Source organism: Chlorocebus sabaeus, chromosome 8 (assembly GCF_047675955.1).
Source record: "Chlorocebus sabaeus isolate Y175 chromosome 8, mChlSab1.0.hap1, whole genome shotgun sequence".
In the NCBI taxonomy this organism is placed as follows: Eukaryota; Metazoa; Chordata; class Mammalia; order Primates; family Cercopithecidae; genus Chlorocebus; species Chlorocebus sabaeus.
In genome coordinates, this window is record NC_132911.1 from 12,559,345 (window position 1) to 12,579,698 (window position 20,354).

The window sequence follows — 20,354 nt, forward strand, 5'->3', positions numbered from 1 at the left end:
TTTCATAATCACATCAACCTATGTGAATTTTGTCTGTGTATAATTTTTTTCCCCCAGAATTCAGCTTTTAAGGGATTTTAGCTTTTGAGAAAAATTAGAAAGGATGAAAAATGTCATGAAGAGCTTGAAAGGATTATCAGCGTCCCATCGTTGTCTGCTACAGGTTTTATTACCTCCACCTCACTAAAACCTATAAGCTGCCTCTTAGCTTGAAGACCCAAAAGCACAAGCATCAAGAATTTCTGACAGTTTCATTCAATTTCACATCATTTAACTGCCTGTGGCCTATATGTTAAAGACCGTGCTGAGTTATTTTATAGCCTTATTTCATCCTATCATTATTTTATACGAGGGAAAATGGAAGACATTGAGAGGAGCTTCCCTGGAATGCAAGCACTGCTCCTGTCTTTATATGCCACCCTCCATTTATTCCTCTGAACATGCTACATTTCCATCGTATCCTTTTAGGAAACCTTAATCCAAGTTTCCTAACTACCTTAGAGTTGTTACTTGTTACACCAATTATATCATATCAAATATGGAATGCTATTATTTGAGTACTTCCTAGGACAGTGTGGATGCTATTTTAATGACAATACTAAATAACAATATTTTACTTAATTTTTAATTAAAAGGTCTCCGATTGCCATATGGTTTGCCAATAAAGACCTAACACAATTAGCAAGGACAAAAGCAAGTAAAGCCTATCTTAGTGATATGCACTGTGTTCTTAAAAAATAAAAAAGGAAAACACTCAAAACGTGTCCATTTACCTGCATAGAGCCTCAATGGCATCTCTGTCCAAAAAATCATGCTCCCTCTTGACCAGGGAAATATCGATGGGGAACAGGAAATCTATAAGAAAAATAAACAAATGTATTCGTTGAGCACCTATAACCCAATTTGCCAAATAGCCCAGTCTACCAAAGCGGGGAAGAAACTCTTCAGTAATGTACTGAGCACCTCCTGTAGGATGCCCCATTCCCTATCAAGGTCTATGGGACAATAAGGCAATTCAAGCCAATCCTGCGTCACCGTCCTAAAGGAGCTTCAGCTTTAAAGTGGTAGAAACTCAAAAAATATTGCTTCTGGTCAAGGAGAAGTGGCTCAGGACATTGTTATACCTTTAAACAAAGCAGCAGGCAATAAGCCTCCAGTATAAATGATAATTTAAGCCACAATGACTGTCAGAAGAATGCTGCCTTTTAATGTGGCTGGGCCGTGTGTATGTGTGTGTGTCTTTGCTCACGTGTGATCAGGGAAAAGGTCATGGAAGAAAAATGGAGCCACAGAAAGATCTAGAGAACAATGAAAAGTGGTAGGAAATGGAATGTAATCCACTCACATGGCATCAAGAGCCAAGGAGAATTCAAGATACGCTTTTTTAAAAACAAATATTAGCACTGCAATATGGCCTTGTAGGAACTGATATAACTCCCGGAAAAAGAAAGGGCTAGCTTTAAAGTTGCTATCAAACAACAGAATCTCAAATCCTTTAATCTGTAGAAGAGTTCATTCAGTTCTCTCAAGACAATGAAGAAGCTGTATCAGAACTGAAAACCACAGAGGGGGAAAACAGTCAACTCAGTGGAGGAATTCCTTTCTCTGGACTGCCTAAAAAGATCCCTTAGTAAGTAAATATACCCAAGAAAAGCAGAGTGGAGGTAGCCACTGTGGAAATTTACAACAGCTCTAAAATTGCCACTGGATAAAGGCAAGTTATCACCTTCTTGGAGTGCCAGCTATGAGGGCAAATCATGGGCCTCCTCAGTAGAATGCTACTACAGTACCAGGAGGAGGAGTGTCTCAGTGTGGGGCAACTCTTTGGACCAGACCTGGGTGAAATCAGTCATCACAGCAGGAAACTAGAATCACCACAAGCTAAAAAATTCTCTTTGGCTGGGCACTGCGGCTCACATCTCTAATCCCAGCACTTTGGGAGGCCAAGGAGACAAGATCATTTGAGCTCAGGAGTGTGAGACCAGGCTGGGCAGCATGGCGAGACACTGTCTCTACAAAAAAAATTAAAAACATTTTTATTGGGCATAGTGCCACGCGCCTGTGGTCTCAGCTACATGGGATGCTGAGGTGGAAGATCACCTGAGCCCTGGAGTTTGAGGCTGCAGTGAACTCTCACTACACCATTGCACTTCAGCCTGGATGACACAGTGAGACCCCGTCTGAAAAAAATAAATAAAAAATAAAACATCCCTTTGGCCTTCAAAATGGCTAATGCCACATAGCGGAATAAACATGGCTGTCAGTAGTTTTGGAGATACAGGTAATTAGTCCTGTTCCAGCTCTTGTGGGCACATAACTGTTCACTATGTTTTTATTATTTCTTATGATCACTGGTTTTATGGAATGATATGGAATTCCTTATTCCTAGTAATCTATTTTCTAGAGATAATATATCAGAATGAGTATAAACTTATAGTCTATCCTTTTTTTTTCTGAAGGCTGGAGTTGGATTACTGACATTATTTCCTAAAGGATAATATAGGCAGACCAAGGAAGTGGCTATAATCCAAAGATTTATGAATATATAAAATTTAGTATCACAGAATTACATTTCTTCACTAATTTACAGACCAAGTCTCTCTTAGACAAATGATTAGTGGAACCATTATAATGGAAAAAGAAAAACTTATAGTCAATGCAAACTAGAGCATTAGTAAATGAAGCAAGACAGGTTGTAACACTGTTTGAAGGTTGTGACACTGTATTTTGCTTTTTTTGTTTGTTTGTTTCTAAATTTTTAAAATAGAGACGCAGTCTCACTATGTTGGCCAGGTTGGCCTTGAACTCCTGGACTCAAGCGATCCTCCCACCTCAGCCTCCCAAAGTGCTGGGATGATAGGCATGAGCCACCATTCCTGGCCTGTATTTCACTGTGAATACACACCAAGATGAACTAACAGAGCTGATATTAAGGAATACTTTTTAATATTTACACAGTATAACATCAGATCTATAAATGTAAATTGAAATTTTCACATGCCTGTTACCTACATGTGAGAAAATAACTATATTATTTTAGGAATTTCTAAGTTAGTATACCCAGAGCCATATTCCAGATTCCTTTTCTAATGCAAAATAACAATTTTTTAAAAATCTGGTAGGTATTAAACGCAAGTGAGGAGTGAAAGAATTAAATCAGTAATTTTCTTTTATTTGCCTGGACTCGCTTTTAAAAGATGATAGTTTACTGATGTACAGAAGACGTTCTCTGAACTCAACTTCCACTGTGGGTTGAAAAGCACGAAGTATAAATTGCCAAGTACCCAAATCAAGCTAAACAGGGGAACATGTGTGGGTTGGTATGGCATGTATGGTGTATGTACTCACCCAGCACACAGTGGCAGGAAAAACGGGGAGGCGACGGCCCAGAACAATACGCGGCATACCCCAAAGGTAGGCTTATGCTTCAAAAGACTTGGGAACATGAGGGAACCCCAAATGTAACCTGTGCAAATGCACCCTGTGCTTTAGGATTAGGAAAGAAGTGACACAGGGACTGGAATTGGGTCTTAGCAAACATATATATCACAAGAAAGTGCTACCTGGCAGCAACTCAATGCAAAAAATGAGCATAATTGAAGAAAACTTAATTTCTAAATAGGAGAACAAAAGGACAGCCACTTTGGTGTCACTGCCAATGCAGTTATCTTTCCTTATCTCCAGCAGAGCTATGAACTGAAAATCCAATAGAATGCTGGTCCTCCTTCCCCTAAAGCCCTTTCAAATGTTAACAGGTTAAAACTTCTCTCTAAAGGAAAGACAAGCAACTCCACCAAAATAAGCACGCAAGTTAATCAAAAGAAAGTGGTTGGAAATATTCTCTGGAATGAAGAAACAGTAAGATATTTTACACAGTCTAACAATAAAACAATTCAGAATCCATCTTCTTGGAAAAAAATATCGTACAATCAATCTAGGCTACGTAAGGAAGACCAGGTATTCTAACTTGGGAATCACTTTACTATTCACCCAACCTTTGTTTGAAAGTTACCCATAAAATGGAATGCTTTAGTTCATAGCTGTAATTATTTTAAACTGACTTCATATAGAGAATAATGAAACTCCCATTTAAATGAACAGCCTAGGCCAGGTGTAGTAGCTCATGTCTGTAATCCCAGCACTTTGGGAGGCCAAGGTGAGTGGATCACCTGAGGTCAGGAGTTCAAGACCAGTTTGGCCAAGATGGTAAAACCCCGGCTTTACTAAAAACACAAAAATTAGCCGGGCATGGTGGCACACACCTGTAATCCCAGCTACTCAGGTGGTTGAGGCAGGTGAATGGCTTGAACCCAGGAGGCAAAGGTTGCAGTGAGCCAAGATCGCACCACTGCACTCCAGCCAGGGCGACAGAGCAAGACTCTGTCTCAAAACAAACAAATAAATAAATGAACAGCCTATTTATCTTGACATGCATGGAGCGTGAGCACTCCCCACGGTACGCAGAAGCTGAGAGAATGATCTCAGTATCCGAGAAATCCCCAGGGCACTGCTAAGAAAATGAGATGGTAAGAATTCAGCCCAGATCCTATTTTTTTTTTTAAACCATTTTTCTCAGTTGAAAAACTGAATGCCACAGAAAACATAATATTCATTAAAAGACAACCTAGAGAAAAGTGAGATGCCTGATTACAAATGGTGGGAAAGATATCTGCAACACATGACCAACGAAAGATTAGTATTCAGAATAAAAAGAGCTCTTATAGATCACTAAGAGAAGCATAATGTGAGCAAACAAATGTGGCCAAGTGACACGAATAAATGCTTCTTACCATTAAGGATTAGGGAAATGGCAGTCAGAACCTGTCTATCATTTTATATCCATTTGGTTGGCAAAAATTAAAGTCTGACAATATCAAGTGTTGAGGGAATGTGAATACTTAGATTGGTAAGAGTGAAAATTGGTACACGCACTTTCGAAAAACTTGCATTGTAAAATTGAACATACATATTCTTTATTACCCAGTAATTCTGTTCCTAGGGATAGAAGTGAGACGAATTATTCTGCATGTATCACAAAAGATAGACGTAAGAATATTCACAACAGCACAGCTTATAAAAGCAAAACAGAGAAAGTCAAAATACCCGCCAACCAGAGTGTGGATATGAATAAACTGTGGTTTCTTGTGTAATACACAATGGTGTATTACACAGCAGCCAAAGCAAATGAATAACAGGCCATACAGTACAGAAGACTCTTAACAATACAATATTAAGTGAAAAATAAAAACCCCACGAGATTACATACAGCACAGTACCCTCTTTATAAAGGTAAAAATAACTTTGTAAAAATGTACTTTTCAGGAAATGCAATAGAATTATATAAAAAGAAAGGAAGAAAATGATATTCTTCAGGATGCTGATTACTTTAGGCAGGGAGTGGCAGGTGGCAGACGGGGGAGTGGCAGGCGGCAGACGGGGGAGTGGCATGGGCCTGTTATCATCAAGGTGCTAGCTTTTGTTTTCAGTGGTGGGGGTCTTGCATGCTTACTACATTTTTTTTTTTTTAATAAAACATTTAAACTGTAAAACTGCTGAAAATAAGACGCAGATCAGTAATATTCGCGAATAAGGGATTATAATTATGCCAACTTTTAAAAAATAGCATTCCCAGCTTACCTTCATAAAGCTGTGCATACTGGGGGAAACCAGTTGCCCGCAGCCAGTCACAAGCTTCCTTGGCTTCAATTTCTAGAACAGAATTAGAAGAAAAACAAAATTAGCCATGTGTGCCTCAGCATGCTTATTTTCCCTGAATAAGCTTTGATTTTATGATACAAGCAAAACACGACTACCGTAGAAAATACGGAGAAGCAAACAGACATACACGTTTAATTCAAATGGTTTACATTTTGTATGCGTCTTTTCCGATTTTTTCACACGTACATGAGGATGTATTTTCCCTTTACGAAAAATAAAAATGGGGTCCTGGGAGCAAGTTACTCATTTTGTGCTGCTTCTGAAGTGCTCTGATTACAAATGGTTATGAAAATAAGGCATCATGAGAAAGTTCAAGAGAGTTTAAATAACTCATTTTAAGCCTGGCCAGCCTATTGTACTACTTTTCACTTCAACAAAAGGCCGCAAAGTACCTCCACCAACACGCTAAAATAAAATTTATCTGAGTACAGTCACAGGCTTTCTGACACCCAGGGGTTGGGTGTTTCAAAAGCCCCTGACCTTGTGTCGTCTCACTGTCGAGTGCTCAGGTACTCAACGGGTATTAATCCAGTAGGAGAGGCCCAGGCTGTCAAGGAACATGGAGGGCACGAAGTCAGTAAATCCCACAATCTTGGCAGGCAGAAATGGCTAATAAAGCTTCTACCTCCCTGTGGTTTAACATCTTGTAGATAGTATCGATAAAGGGAAAGGCCAAGAGCAACTGACACACTGTGTTAAAACTCACTGGAGCACATATTTACAATCCTGTTAAAACTGACTCACTGAGGAGGTCCTGGGAACATTAGTTGGTGTCTCTGCTTGCACAAAGAATATTCCTTTCAACTCTTCCTCCCACCTTCCTCAGGCCATAAGAGTACTCAGTTACACAAGTCTATTCACTCATTTACAAAGCTCTCAACATTGCAAAATTAATGCCACATTCAAATCTTCATTAAGCATCTCTCTTAACCAAGTGGAAGACTAATAGTTCATATCAGAAGTGTACAGATCTTATTTTTGTCCAGTAACTTTATGTTTCCAAAGCACTTTTTCACCTATTACTTCATGAGTTCCTCGGCCTTTGAAGAAAGGTAATTAAGAAAATCCAAATTCATTAAAGCAAGTGGGAATTTACTCACTGAGCACAGGAAAGAGAGGAAAAAAAAACAAAACCTGCCATCTCCTGATGAGTTCCTTAATACCCAAACTAAAAACAATTATGGCAGTAGCCTGGAAATAAACAGCATGGCAAAGTGAACTTCATTAATCTTTTCAGTGTAGCAGTGAAAGTAGCATTATTCAACCCAAGACTTAGGATTGAATTGGGACAAACGATAGAGTGACATCAGTGTGGAAGAACTTCAACGTCTGCACTGAATAGAAGTGTAGCATTGTCCAAAGTGAAACATTTGAGCTTACTTTTTTTCATATGTGTATATCCACATTTTGTCTCAGTAAGGAAATAAAGATGTTTTAAATAAAATTATAAAATAAACACTTCCCAGAAAACGATATTGCTGGAAAAACATATACAAGCTCAACATTTTATTTTAAAAAATAAGGAAATTAGACTGGGTGTGGTGGCTCACGCCTATAATCCCTGCATTGGAAAGGCTGAGGTGGGAGGATCATTTGAGCCCAGAAGTTCAAGACCAGCCTGGGCAACATGGCAAAACTCTGTCTCTACCAAAGAAAAAAATTACAAAAATTACTCAGGGGTGGTGGTGCCCTCCCATAGTCCCAGCTACTCTGGAGGCTGAGGTGGGAAGATTGCTTGAGCTTGGAAGGCTGAGGCTGCAGTGAGCCTCAATGGTACCACTACACTCCAGCCTGGGCAACAGAGTAAGACTCTGTAACCAAAAGAAAAAAAAAAAAAGAATGAAGACATTACTTTTGCCCTATCAGTGTGCCCGCCCCCTCCTACAAAAGATAGATATGGAAAGAAAAAAGGCTGTTTGTCTTTAAAACTATTTTAAAAACACATTTCATTAGGCTACTTAGAGGTTATTTTCATTGAACAGATCGTTAGACATTGAACAATAGATTGTTAAAAAGTAAATGTGCTTGCTTTCTTAATATTTAACTTAATAAGTGGTGAGTAACCAAAAATTCTCAATGCCCACCCTTTTTTGACGAGAGAGACACGGCACTAGGTCAGCACACATACAAAAGCCTTAATTAGATACCAATTCACTAGCCAATACTGCCAGAACATGCGCCTGCTTTACTTAGAAAAATAGTTTCATGCCAAGAGGCATGGAAGATGTAAGATACTAGTTTTTTAAACAATCTAACTTTACAAAGTATTTATTTAAGCCCCTATGTGATTTGAGGAACACAAAAATGCATATTCCTGTCTTGTTCTCTTTTTTTTTGAGAAGAGTCTCGCTCTGTGGCCCAGGCTGGAGCGCAGTGGCGCAATCTCGACTCACTGCAAACTCCGCCTCCCGGGTTCACGCCATTCTGCTGCCTCCGAGTGGCTGGACTACAGGCGCCCGCCACCGCGCCCGGCTAATTTTTTGTATTTTTAGTAGAGAGAGGTTTCACTGTGTTAGCCGGGATGCTCTCCATCTCCTGACGTCGTGATCCGCCTGCCTCGGCCTCCCAAAGTGCTGGGATTACAGGCGTGAGCCACCGCACGTGGCCTTTTTTTTGAGACAGAGTCTTGCTCAGTCACCTAGTCTAAAGTGCAGTGGTGCGATCACTGCTCACTGCAGCCTCGACCTTCCGGGCTCAAATCATCCTCCCATGTCAGCCTCCCAAGTAGCTGAGATAAGAGGCATGAGCCACTGTGCCTGGCTGTCTCTCTTATTTTCTACTGGCCCTGTCTAAGAAATAAAATGACTCCAAATGGTCATAAATTGATCAGAAAAGCTGTGTCAAAATAGTCACTCTTAGGGCCACTTAGTTAGAAAGAATGTAAACAGGCGAACGTTTGCTTCTTCAGCAGATAATTTAATTAACAGTTTACACAACAGCTAAAAAGCAGTACTCCCCAAATGGCAGAGATCTAGTCATCTTATCCTTACTTGTCTTCGCCCTAAAAAAATGAGAATTTGTCTTTCCTTTGGATATGAAACCATGGGAAATAGACAAGCATATATATGACTATTTTACCAACACAAAAAGTCCACTCATGAAAACTTAGGCTGCATTCAAATGAGACCCTAACCCACTATTTTTGTAGAAATCAGAATTAGAAAACTGTAAAAAGTTGTCACATATTTTTTAGAAAATGGAATACTTGTTCACCTCACTCCTACACTTTCCAATTCATGGGTCAAGAGAAAGTACTAACAATCCAATGTACGTACTGATTTTAAAAAAATCAGTTATTTTTGTTTTATTTAATGTGAAATGAACCTATATCTACATGCGAGTCACAGAGTTTCATTCCCCGATTCATGCCATTACTTTTGCTCTAATCTCCTAACTCTTAATAAAACTCTGGGTCTGTAGACTCCCCTCTCTGAAGAGAATCTGTCCACCAATCCTGACTCGTCAAACTTTCTGAGTTACAGCATTAATCTTCTCTCTCCTTCGCAAACTTGGCTGGAGCTGCATGCCTAAAGAATCAGGTCCTGGCTCTGTGCAGTGGCTCACGCCTGTAGTCTTAGCACTTTGGGAGGCAGAGTTGGGTGGGCTGTGTTGCACCCAGGAGTTCAAGACAAGCCTGAACAACATAGGGAGACCCCATCTCTACATAAAATACAAAAATTAGCCAGGCATGGTGGCGCACGCCTGTCGTCCCAGCTACTTGAGGAGTTGAGGTGGAAGGACCACTTGAGCCCAGGAGGTCGAGGCTGCAGTGAGCCGTGACCACACTACTGCATTCCAACGTAAGCAACAGGGCAAGACCCTGTATATTTAAAAAAAAAAAAAAAAAAAAAAAAAAGGTCTAAACACCCTGGCAAGGTTTTCAAGGCTCTCCACTTGGCCAACCTAATTGTTCAGCTCCCTGTAGCCGAGCATTCTAGCCAAAGTAAATTTGGTGCTCATCTCCACACACACTGTACTTCAGTGAATTCTCTGGCCTGAAATGCTCAAGATGAAATTTCGCTCATCCTTCAAGATCCCAACCAAATGCCACCTCCTCCATGCAGTCTTCCCATTTGCCTCTCAACAGTTCTATCAATGTGTCACTTTACTGAGTGCTTAATATGCATAAGGCCCTGTCTAAGCACTAGTGCATATTAGTTCATTTACACCTCATATTGATCCTAAAATGTGGATTACTAATATCTCTGAGATAAACACATGAGGAAACAGATAGAGAAGTAACCACCTCTCCTTAAAAATGAGCTTTCTGAGGCCAAGCAAAGTGGTTCACGCCTGTAATCCCAGCATTCTGGGAGGTCTAGGTAGGAGTATCATTTGAGGCCAGGAGTTCAAGACCAGTCTGGGCAATAATTGCGAGACTTCATCTCTACAAAAAATGTAAAAAGGAAAAAGAGTTTCTGCCTGTATTCTCAGCTACTCAGGAGGCTGAGGTGGGAGGATTTGCTTGGGCCCAGGACTTCAAGACCAGCCTGCACAATACAGTGAGACTTTATCTCAAAAAAAAAAAAACAAAAAAAACTTATAAAAATTTTTTAAACAATGAGATTTCTACATTCAAATGCCATAGTGAGAGAAGTAACTATTACTTACAAAAATGCAAGGTTCTTCCTGCAAGACAGGTTCTTCCCTTTAAAAATATTGTATGTAATAGCCTGGGCGTGGTGGCTCACACTTGTAATCCCAGCACTTTGGGAGGCCAAGGCGGGCAGATCACCTGAACTCAGGAGTTCGAGACTTGCCTGGCCAACATGGTGAAACCCCGTCTCTACTAAAAATATAAAAATTAGCCGGGCGTGGTGGCAGGTGCCTGTAGTCGCAGCTACGCAGGAGGCTGAGGCAGGAGAATTGCTTGAACCCAGGAGGCGGAGGTTGCAGTGAGCCGAGATTGGGTCACTGCACTCCAACCTGGGTCACAAAACGAGACTCCAGCTCAAAAAACAAAAACAAAAACAAAAACAAAAACAAAAAAAAATACATATATATATAATGTATATTATGTAACAAATATATATGATATATATTATGTAACAATGAATAAAATTTAAAATATTACAGAAAACCGCACATATATTACATTACTTCGGACACCTTTATGTACCCCATGCTTGTTTTGGGGGGCCTCTAACACAGCTCTGAGTGTGTGATTTTCCCTTCAATGTATGTGGGTGGTGATGTGAAAATTACGAGGATGATTTTTAAAAAACATTCCCCACTGAACAAAAATGCCATTAGAAACTGAAAATACAATGGAAATACAATGAAACTTTTATACCTGGGTTTTCTCTAAGCAAACAACAGACAAATGCCTTAGGAGGAAACAGGAAATTTTTATTGGAAACAGCTTTTGTCAAAGTTGTTTCACAAAGCAGCTCTGGACATTAGATGGATGAGGTACCGGACACCCTTTTGTGTATGGCTGGGAACCATTAGGCCATATTTGCACATTTCCTGGCATGACGGGATGATCCTGTCTTCCCATCACCCCTCAACAGTAAGCTGAACAAAAATTCCCCACCCCCAGCATCATTCTTTTGAACTCTGTTATCTTAGCTGGTTGAGCAACAGTAATTGGGTCTAACTAAGATATGATTACTTCAATCTTCCATTCGCTCTAGCTTCACAGAGGGAACTTTTGGGTTTCCTCTCTTCTTTGATAACATGCTACCGAAATCAGGCTTTGATGCAAATGTACAGTGAATTTGTTTTTTTTTGAAATGCAATTCTCAGAAATTAAAGGAACGTAAGAAAATTCAAGCACTTTGCAGATTCCCTGGATTCCCTAAAATCTGATAGACATATGGGCGAAGATTCATGAAAAAGCTGATGCTTCAATTGCTAGAGAACCATGTCAGCTGCGTGCAGGCAGGCGGTGCTTTCTGATCCAAACCAAGATGCATTCTCCTCCCTGTGGTGACAAAGATTCCTTTAAATGGGAAGGAAGACACTGCTTATCAATTCTGATGACATCAAGGTGGCCAATTTTGCAGGAATGTTGTGCACGTGGATACAACGGCTTTAATTACAACCCATCTTTACTTGATGGGTGGGTTCCACAGGGAGGTCACTGGGAGAAACAAATCACGACCAAAAACACTTGTAGTAAGGTAAGGAGATCCTGGTGACTCCCAACCCTGGATGTAGGTAGCATTGTGCTGGGGAGTTTTCTTTTCTTTTCTTTTTGAGACAGGGTTTCACTCTGTCACCTAGGCTGGAGTCTAGTGGCACGATCGCAGTTCACTGTAGCCTTGAACTCTTCTTCGGCTCAAGCAATCCTCCTGCCTCAGCCTCCTGAGTAGCTGGGACTACAGGCGTGTACCACCATGCCTGGCTAAGTTTTTAACTTTTTTTTGTAGAGACAGAGTCTCGCTGTGTTGCCCAAGCTGATCTCAAACTCCTGGGCTCAAGCAATCCTCCTGCCTCAGCCTCCCAAAGTGCTGGGATTACAGGCGTAAGTCACCGTGCCTGGCCTGGGAGCTTTCTAAAAACATCGACCACCCCCTCCCCAAGTATTCTGATTGACTCAGTCTAGGTAGGGCCTGGACATTGTATTTCAGAAAAGCTCCCTAAGTTTAAAGGCAGCCAGGATTGAGGACCACTAAGCCAGATAACATTTCTTTGTATTCCTTCGTCCTGGACTTTTTCACCCTTGGATTATCCTAACAGCCTCCTCACTGAACTCTTTGATAAGCCTCACCCCTCCCTGCCCCCAACAAATCCATCCTCCTTCAAGGATCCTGGAGTCACTGGGCTGGTTTTATGAAACACATATTTCATTATGTCACTCCCCTGCTTACAATTCTTTAGTGACTTTCCACCGCCTTTCAAATACAATCCAAACTCCTCAGCAAAGACCACAGCCTTCACAGTTTGGCATCTGCCTATCCACTCAGCTCTTGGAAGGCCTCCAAATGTAAGCTTGTTCCAGGCTTTCCAAACTCCTTGGTGTTCTGAGGACGTACCAAGCTGTCATACCTTAAGCCCTGAGTTCTCTCAAATGAATTCCCCCTTCTTCACTCCACCAACTTCTCACTTTTTAATTCATTTGTATATCCCGAAAGACAACTTGGTGCACAAAGGAATTACAGATAGGTTGGTGTGAACAAGGAAAAGAAAAAAAAAATCTATTACTATTTTCCTTTCTTTAAAGGCAGACTGAGACCGATGACATGAATCTCTTGCTCTTTGCAATTAAAAAAAAAAAACAAATGTGAAACATACACAGTTGCCAAAGACTGGTTATCAGGAGTTATCTATGTAAAATAAATTCCTAGTAAGGTTAAGGCAGACAGCAGACTTCATATATTAATATTTATTAAACTCTAATGTTATCTAATCACAGTAAAGATTTTCACCAGCAACTGACAGCATTCCTACCCTCAGGTGCCTAAAAAAATTCCAAACATCTGCTATGCATAGTCTGAAAAAAAAAAAAAAAACAGGAAGCTTCTGGGAGACCCTCAGTCACTAAGTCAGTTTCTTAGGCTGTCTGGCTTAGCAATAGCTAACCCACATCTATCGTTCGGTATATTCTAGTACAGTCATATGTTTAGCTAAAGCTAATCATCCTACATTTTCTCCTTCACTATTTATTGATTCAACTAGGCGTACTGCCAGCAGCTCTCAGGGAAAATGAAAGACCCAAGCTCCTGACTTGAAGCAGGAAGCCAAGTGGAAAGGAAATTCACAGTGGAGTACAGTGTGTATGAGGATCCTCCATCCTCCACTTAGAAATGAACTGGTTTCCTAAGGGCTACTGTGAGGTCCACCTGTTTGTTAAGCCTCAGGTGATCCTGTACAGGCGACATTAGCGAGTGCCCCTTTCATTGGTGAAAGCCAAACTCCTAACAATGTCCCACATGTCCCGGCTCCTGTCAGGACCCTGCCTGTCGCCCCATCTCACTCTGACTGATCCAGCCACACCGGCCTCCTCCGATGCCCTCTCCCTCTACTCGCCACTGCCTCCCTCCCGGGCGCCCTTTTTGTTGTTGTTGAGGAGTCTCAACTCTGTCTCCCAGGCTGGAATGCAAATCTTGACTCACTGCAACCTCCGTCTCCCAGGTTCAAGCGATTCTCCTGCCTTAGCCTCCTGAGTAGCTGGGACTACAGGTGCCCACCACCACGCCTGGATAATTTTTTTTTTTTTCTTTTTTTTAGTAAAGACGTGATTTCACCATGGTGGCCAGGCTGGTTTCGAATTCCTGACCTCAAATGATCTGCCTGCCTCAGCCTCCCTCCCAAAGTATGTTATTACCAGCGTGGCCCATGGCACCTGGGCCCTCTCTCCCCCTTTTCCTGTTTTATTTTTTCTTATTTCACAAAACTTATTATGTTTACTTTCTGTCTTTCCTCTTTATAAGCTCCACAAGGGCAAGCTTCTTTGTCTATTTTATTCTCTGGTAATCCCAAGCATGTACAGCAGCACACAGCAGTTGCTCAATAAATATTACATAAAGAAATAAACCACTCATACAGTTTTTGTTCTAGTAAGTGGTCTTAATTTTTCTGACCAGGATCCACAATGAGAAATACATTCTACATTGTAACATGGCACACGCATAGACATGTATGTACGTGTGTGTGTGTGTATAAGTACAAATTCATGCATATAAACATGTGCCTATATATGTAACTATTATAAAAGAATTTTCAAACAAAACCTACAGTAAGTGATGCAGTCTTACATTTTTATGTATTTTTAAATGCTGTTATCTACCAATGTGACCAATTTGAAAAACACTATTCTCATGCATAGCTTTTCTTTAAAAAACAAAAAAAAGAGTAAATGAAGAACTTCTGTATGGTATGAAGAGGAATGTGATATGACACAGGAAAGACGTGTGACATCAGAGTAGGAGAGGTATCCCTTCTTGCTAGTAGACAAGTGGAGTCTGTCTGGACCCAGTCTGTGCTTCTTTATTGAAGGAAGCATTATGATCTTGGATATGAAACTGGATTGCAGGAGAGGGGATTCAGTGTAAAGGACCCTGAATGAAGGAAGAGGTAAGCTGGGAAGCAGAGATGTTGGGAGGAATGCGGTCCAGACTCACTACAACACAGAGTAAAAAGCAGGAGTACAGAGTAGAAAGTAAGTTATCTCACGGATCAGATGGAAGCACCTTCTGAGCCTGGTTATTCAATGAGCAACCAACATTATTTCCTCAGATGTAAAACAGCTTTGCATCTGGATGCCCTGAAGTCCTTCTGATACTCTATCACAGAAGACAAAGCATTACTGTAACAAGTCAGGAAAACAGCTCCAGGAAAGAATCCACTGCCTAGATAGGCGGCCTTAAGAAAATAATTTCTCTGGTCCTGTTTCATCTGTAAAGCCTGGGCTTGCCAGTGGCTTTGTAAACTCCCTAAGCTTTTGACTCTAATATTTCCTTTATGCCCATTTCACCTTGTCTCTAAGACCACCTCTAGAAAGGGTTCCATGCCCATTGTTAATTTTCCAGATTTCTCATCAATTACATGGAGACATTCTTCTTCCCTCAAAAAACTGGACCACTAGAAACTGCTATGAGAGATCCCCAATTTTGTAAACTTACGAAAATTTTAATTGTTTTTATTTTAAGAGTTAACATTTCCAATATGCCTCTTTTTTTTTTTTGAGACAGAGTCTCACTGTGTCACCCAGGCTGGAGTGCAGTGGTGCGATCTCAGCTCACAGCAACCTCTGCCTCCCGGATTCAAGTGATTCTCCTGCCTCACCCTTCTAAGTAGCTGGGATTATAGGTGCTCACCACCACACCCAGCTAATTTTCGTATTTTTAGTAGAGACGGGATTTTGACATGTTGGCCAGGCTGGTCTCAAACTCTTGACCTCAAGTGATCCATCCGCCTTGGCCTCCCAAAGTGCTGGGATTACAGGCATGAGCCACCGCACCTGGCCCAATTTGCTTTTTTTTTTTTTTGAGATGGAGTCTCGCTCTGTCGCCCAGGCTGGAGTGCAGTGGCCGGATCTCAGCTCACTGCAAGCTCCGCCTCCCGGGTTCCCGCCATTCTTCTGCCTCAGCTTCCCGAGTAGCTGGGACTACAGGCGCCGCCACCATGCCCGGCTAGTTTTTTGTATTTTTTAGTAGAGACGGGGTTTCACCGTGTTAGGCAGGATGGTCTCGATCTCCTGACCTCGTGATCCGCCCGTCTCGGCCTCCCAAAGTGCTGGGATTACAGGCTTGAGCCACCGCGCCCGGCCCCAATTTGCTTTTTAAGGGATTGATCGACTTCTTGATTTGTCCAATGAAGCTTGTATTCATATTACAGAGAACACAAAACCAACAATGTTTGCTTCTGTGCGTGTCTACAGCCCTCTAAATTTCAACTTGAGGGGAAGAAAACACTTCAATGCACAGAAAGCTCTTAAGAGTTTTACTTTCCTTATTGATCTTTCATGTTCGTACTTCTGTTAGAGTATCTTATCTTCCAAAGAATCCATGACTTGGGCGCTGAAATGCATCTTGAAGCTTTTCATCTTTTTTCTTTACAAATGAGGAAGTTGGTACAGAATTGAGGTGATTTGCTGAAGGGGCTAGCTTAAAGCTACCCAGCTCTTATCTCCAGGTTAGAGCCCTTCTTGCCTATTTCAGTAGTGCCCTCACTTGTACGTCACCATACTGGTTTTCAGTCCTAGTAAGGAACAGAAGCTTTGGGGGGTTTTCTTTTTAAGTTTTTTCTTTTCTTTTCTTTTTTTCTTTTTTTCTTATTCTTCTGCTTGAGGTTTGGAGACATACATATACAACTTTCTAGTAAAGACTATTCCTAGAAATTATAGAAAGGAGGGCAAAAAGGACCCATTTTCCCTGTGATGTGATGACAACTTAATAAATGGTTTTGCCTTGAAAGGAGGAAACGTTGGGAGACATGCCCTGCAAGTCTATACCTGGGATGGAAGCCCTGCAAGTGACGCGTTAGCAATGTAGAAGTTAAATCAACTGAAATCCTCTTCGGGGATCCTGTAGTACAAGAGTTTGCAAAGCACTCTTTTTAACACATAAACCAGGAAAAGGCAAGTAGCTCACATCAAAATATGTGCTCTTCCCTGGCAAAGGCAACAGCTCCAGATGAATCTGAGCCCATGAGGGACATGGCTCTATCAGGCCCTCTAGTCTTGTGCGGATCCAGTTATTTCCAGGAACAGAAAATATCTCCCAACTAATCAAAAATTGGCACTTATTACCCAGCAAAAAGAGGTCAAACTGAAATCAAAATAAACTATGAAGGAAATGGATACTGAATCATCACATCTATTTCATTTCAACCTAGGGCAGGATAAAAATAAGTCGCTGCGACACGGACACACACACCTATCTATCCTTACACACACACACTCATGTGTATACGTATTTCTAGTATTCTATGTCAAATATTTACACATTTCAAACTACGCACTAAGAACAGTGATTTGGAATAGCTCATAAAGTACGAAGTCCTTTGAAGATGATAACTGTATAGATGAAGAATTTCAAGAAAGAAAAGTATCTAACTAATTGATACAGTTTTAAGGGTCCTTATTTTCTTGAGTCTCATTTTTTTTTTTTTTTTTTTTTGGTAAAATGAAGCACATGTTTTAAGATTATATAATCCATTCCCTCTTTAAACTTACTATTCAAGGCAAAATATCTAGTTCCAAACCTAGAGTAACCCTGTCTCTATTATTAAAAGTTGGCATACAAATTAACTCTTCTTTTACATACGTTAGCAAAGCTTATTCTAAGAGGGGCACCTCCCCCAACATTGGCTTTTGCTTTATAGTTCTACCATAGCACAGGAGAAAACAAAATAGTGTGCAAATTACAATGCCATAAAAACCTTAAATTAGAAATAAAGGGGATAGCAGGAAGGTCTGTTAAAAAAACTGCTCACCCGTATTTTCGTCCATTCTAACAGAAAAAAGAAAATGAATGAAATATCAAGTTGCCTTATCAAAGCCCAATGACAATGAAAATATGACAGGTACTGGTTAGGAGTATAAGCTACCTCCAGCCATTTCTATGTCAAACCTCAAAGAGGAAACACTATTCAATTAGACTTTCTCAGTTTTGTGTCAAAAAGTATGAGAAAAAAATAAGATTTGCTGTGTTCTAGGTGAGCTAAGGAATTATTTTCACCAGTATTGCTTGGGACACCCAGCCCCCTAAATGAACACTAATGAATGAACAGAAATTAATCTAATGGTCAAATTCTGCTTCAGGTTCCTACAAACAACTTAAGGCCTTCATTTTGTTGCTGTCCTCATTCTGTTTACACATGCTGACCGGAAGGGGTCTGAGGTTCCAGTCAACTCACATGTCACCTTGGGCTAGTCACTGAACCTCTCCGCATCTCAGCTGCCCCTCAGTAGGGAAAAGACACTGGTTTTCCAGGCTGCCTTTGCAAAGTTCTGGAACTTCCCATGAAATGACTTTTACAGATGTCCAAGCATTATATAAAATGCCCTTTCTGTGCTATACAATTTGAAAAAGAGAATTGTATGGAGATTGGATCCCTTATGCGTTTACGGTTTCTCCAGAATCGAGAGGTAAAGATCACTTAAGGATTTCGGCATCTTCTCTCTATTTTGTCACTTGAGTGTGAGGAGGGACACCACGTGGCTGTGGTGCATGGGCCACAGGCCATTTCACCGCTGACGTCTCTTCTTCTGTGGCTTCCTAAGTGCTGCCAGCCTGGGAAATGCTACAACCCCAGGGTGTGGAAAACTTTTGTCCCTTAAACATCCTTTAGAGACTCCTGCGAGGAGAAGGAAGGCGCCTTTCTGACAAGCTTCAGGAAGTGACCTCCAGTCCTCTCCACAGGACACTCAAAGGTGGGGCAGGGCAGAGAACAAAATGTGGATGGGAGGTGCCAAAGGCATCTGAGGACTCAGGCTTCACTGACCTCAGCCTTCAATGAGCTTTTGATATTTTTCCCCAACGGGGGACGGGGTAGACACCAAAAGGTACCAAGTAGAGAAATGTAAAATGAAAATAAGCACTCTTTTCACAAGGAAAGTAAGTCTAGTAGCAGAACATCCCCTCCCCTCCCACACGCGCACACACACACACAAAAAAAAACAACCAAAAAACCCAAGGGTGAATGATTAAGAGAAACTGATTTCCACTGTGTTTTGGCTTCACTTTAGAAGGATATAATAGTTTGCCTTTTGGTGCCCCAAACTTTATTTCCTTAAAGGCAGGCATTCACATATTTTCAGTCACATTTGGGAGAAAAGTCTCCTTTAGAAATAATATTGGAAAGTACTTTCACTGAAGAAAGCATTATTTGGTACAGTCAATGTGGGCCAGAGTTTTAGAAAATGGTATCCCAGAACACTCCCCCAAATGTTAAAGACAGAGCCCCAAGTCTCCTCTCACTAGACTCCCCTCCATGGAGGGGACTCACAAAAAATTTGTCATTCCTGGACTCTAACATTATAGCTCCCTACCTATGCACCACAAGCCTCCCAGGAAATTGCAAAGTAACTGTAAGGCTCTATAAGGGCCAGACCAGAGAAGTCGGATTGCTGCTTGGGAGACACTATGAAAGTTTATAGGCTAAATGTGAGGGCTTTCTTCTTGTTCTCTGTTAAGTATGATGGCAAGGCAGAAATGTCTAGTGAACAAAACGTAACGACAGAGTAGACCTAATTAGAGGGCCCCCAGGAGGACTCTGCAGTTCTTATCAGTGATCATGGTAATCCCTAACAATAACACAGGGTCCCACAGAAGGAAAAGGGCCAGAGGACAGAAGGAGCCCTTCTCAGCTGGGAATCTAAACCCTTTTACATTAACTGGATCTCTAACTAATTTGAGGTTGAAAGAAAACACCATGGATGGCGCTCACTCCATGCAGTAACCCAGTCCTATAAAACATACTTCAACCCTCCAACACTGTCTTCCTTCAAAGAGGAAGAGCACTCACCTCCCTCTGCATTCATCCATATGCAAAGGCCACAGAGTCAGAAATAGAGACAGTTGTGAAAGTGCTCCAGAAAAGCATGTTCCTTCTAATTTCACAGCCATGGAAAAGAGGATCTTGGAATTGTGCTTTCTAGGACACATTGGATAGTTACACTCTGTGGTTGGGCGTTAGTTCACCCTGACTACAACATGAAGAATTTATTTTTTAGTGTCTTGAATGATGTACAGATTATTCCTTTGCCTTATTGCCCCAGAACTCCAAACTAAAAATTTTAGGGGTAGATCCTGATAAAATGAGCGTTCTGAGAAAAGTCAGAGATACAACTTAGTCTAGACGTTAAAGGAATTAGTTCTCTCCCACTAGATCCCAACTCATGTAATTCAAATCATTGGACTGTGCAAACATTACAAATGAAAATCACCTTTCTCCCCAGGTCCTCTTTATAATCTCAAGAACAGGCTTGGCATGATGTGGGTCTGGATGCCAGTCACACCATGGGGCCAGGTTTTGCTATGATGTTGCAAAGCACTGAGAATTTGGTCTTTAATGATTTGGCAATAGCCAGGGAGGAAGGGGAAACATCTGAAGTTATTTTTACTTTTGTAAAAGTCTTCTGGCTGTACAGGGTGAATGGTAGGGTGGATCAAGTATTGTCTGGAGCCTTTCAGGGTCTTTTATTTTTGCATGGCCTCATTTCCGTCTTCCTGTTGCTAGGAAGG

At 41.1% G+C, this 20,354-nt stretch overlaps 1 protein-coding gene across 10 annotated transcripts in view; it reads right to left on the reverse strand.

The window, feature by feature from the left end:
* The window catches only part of DLC1 (DLC1 Rho GTPase activating protein), a 427,762-nt gene that overhangs the window by 27,147 nt on the left and 380,261 nt on the right, over positions 1-20,354 (reverse strand). For 6 of the 10 annotated variants that reach the window (XM_073017948.1, XM_037983780.2, XM_037983783.2 and 3 more), the window contains 2 exons: positions 5,638-5,709; positions 774-855 (listed from right to left, as the gene is read on the reverse strand). In XM_073017948.1, coding sequence (XP_072874049.1) covers positions 774-855; positions 5,638-5,709 — 154 coding nt within the window. The remainder of the gene's footprint in view (positions 1-773; positions 856-5,637; positions 5,710-20,354) is intronic. The other 4 variants (XM_073017949.1, XM_073017950.1, XM_037983784.2 and 1 more) reach the window with 1 other exon arrangement.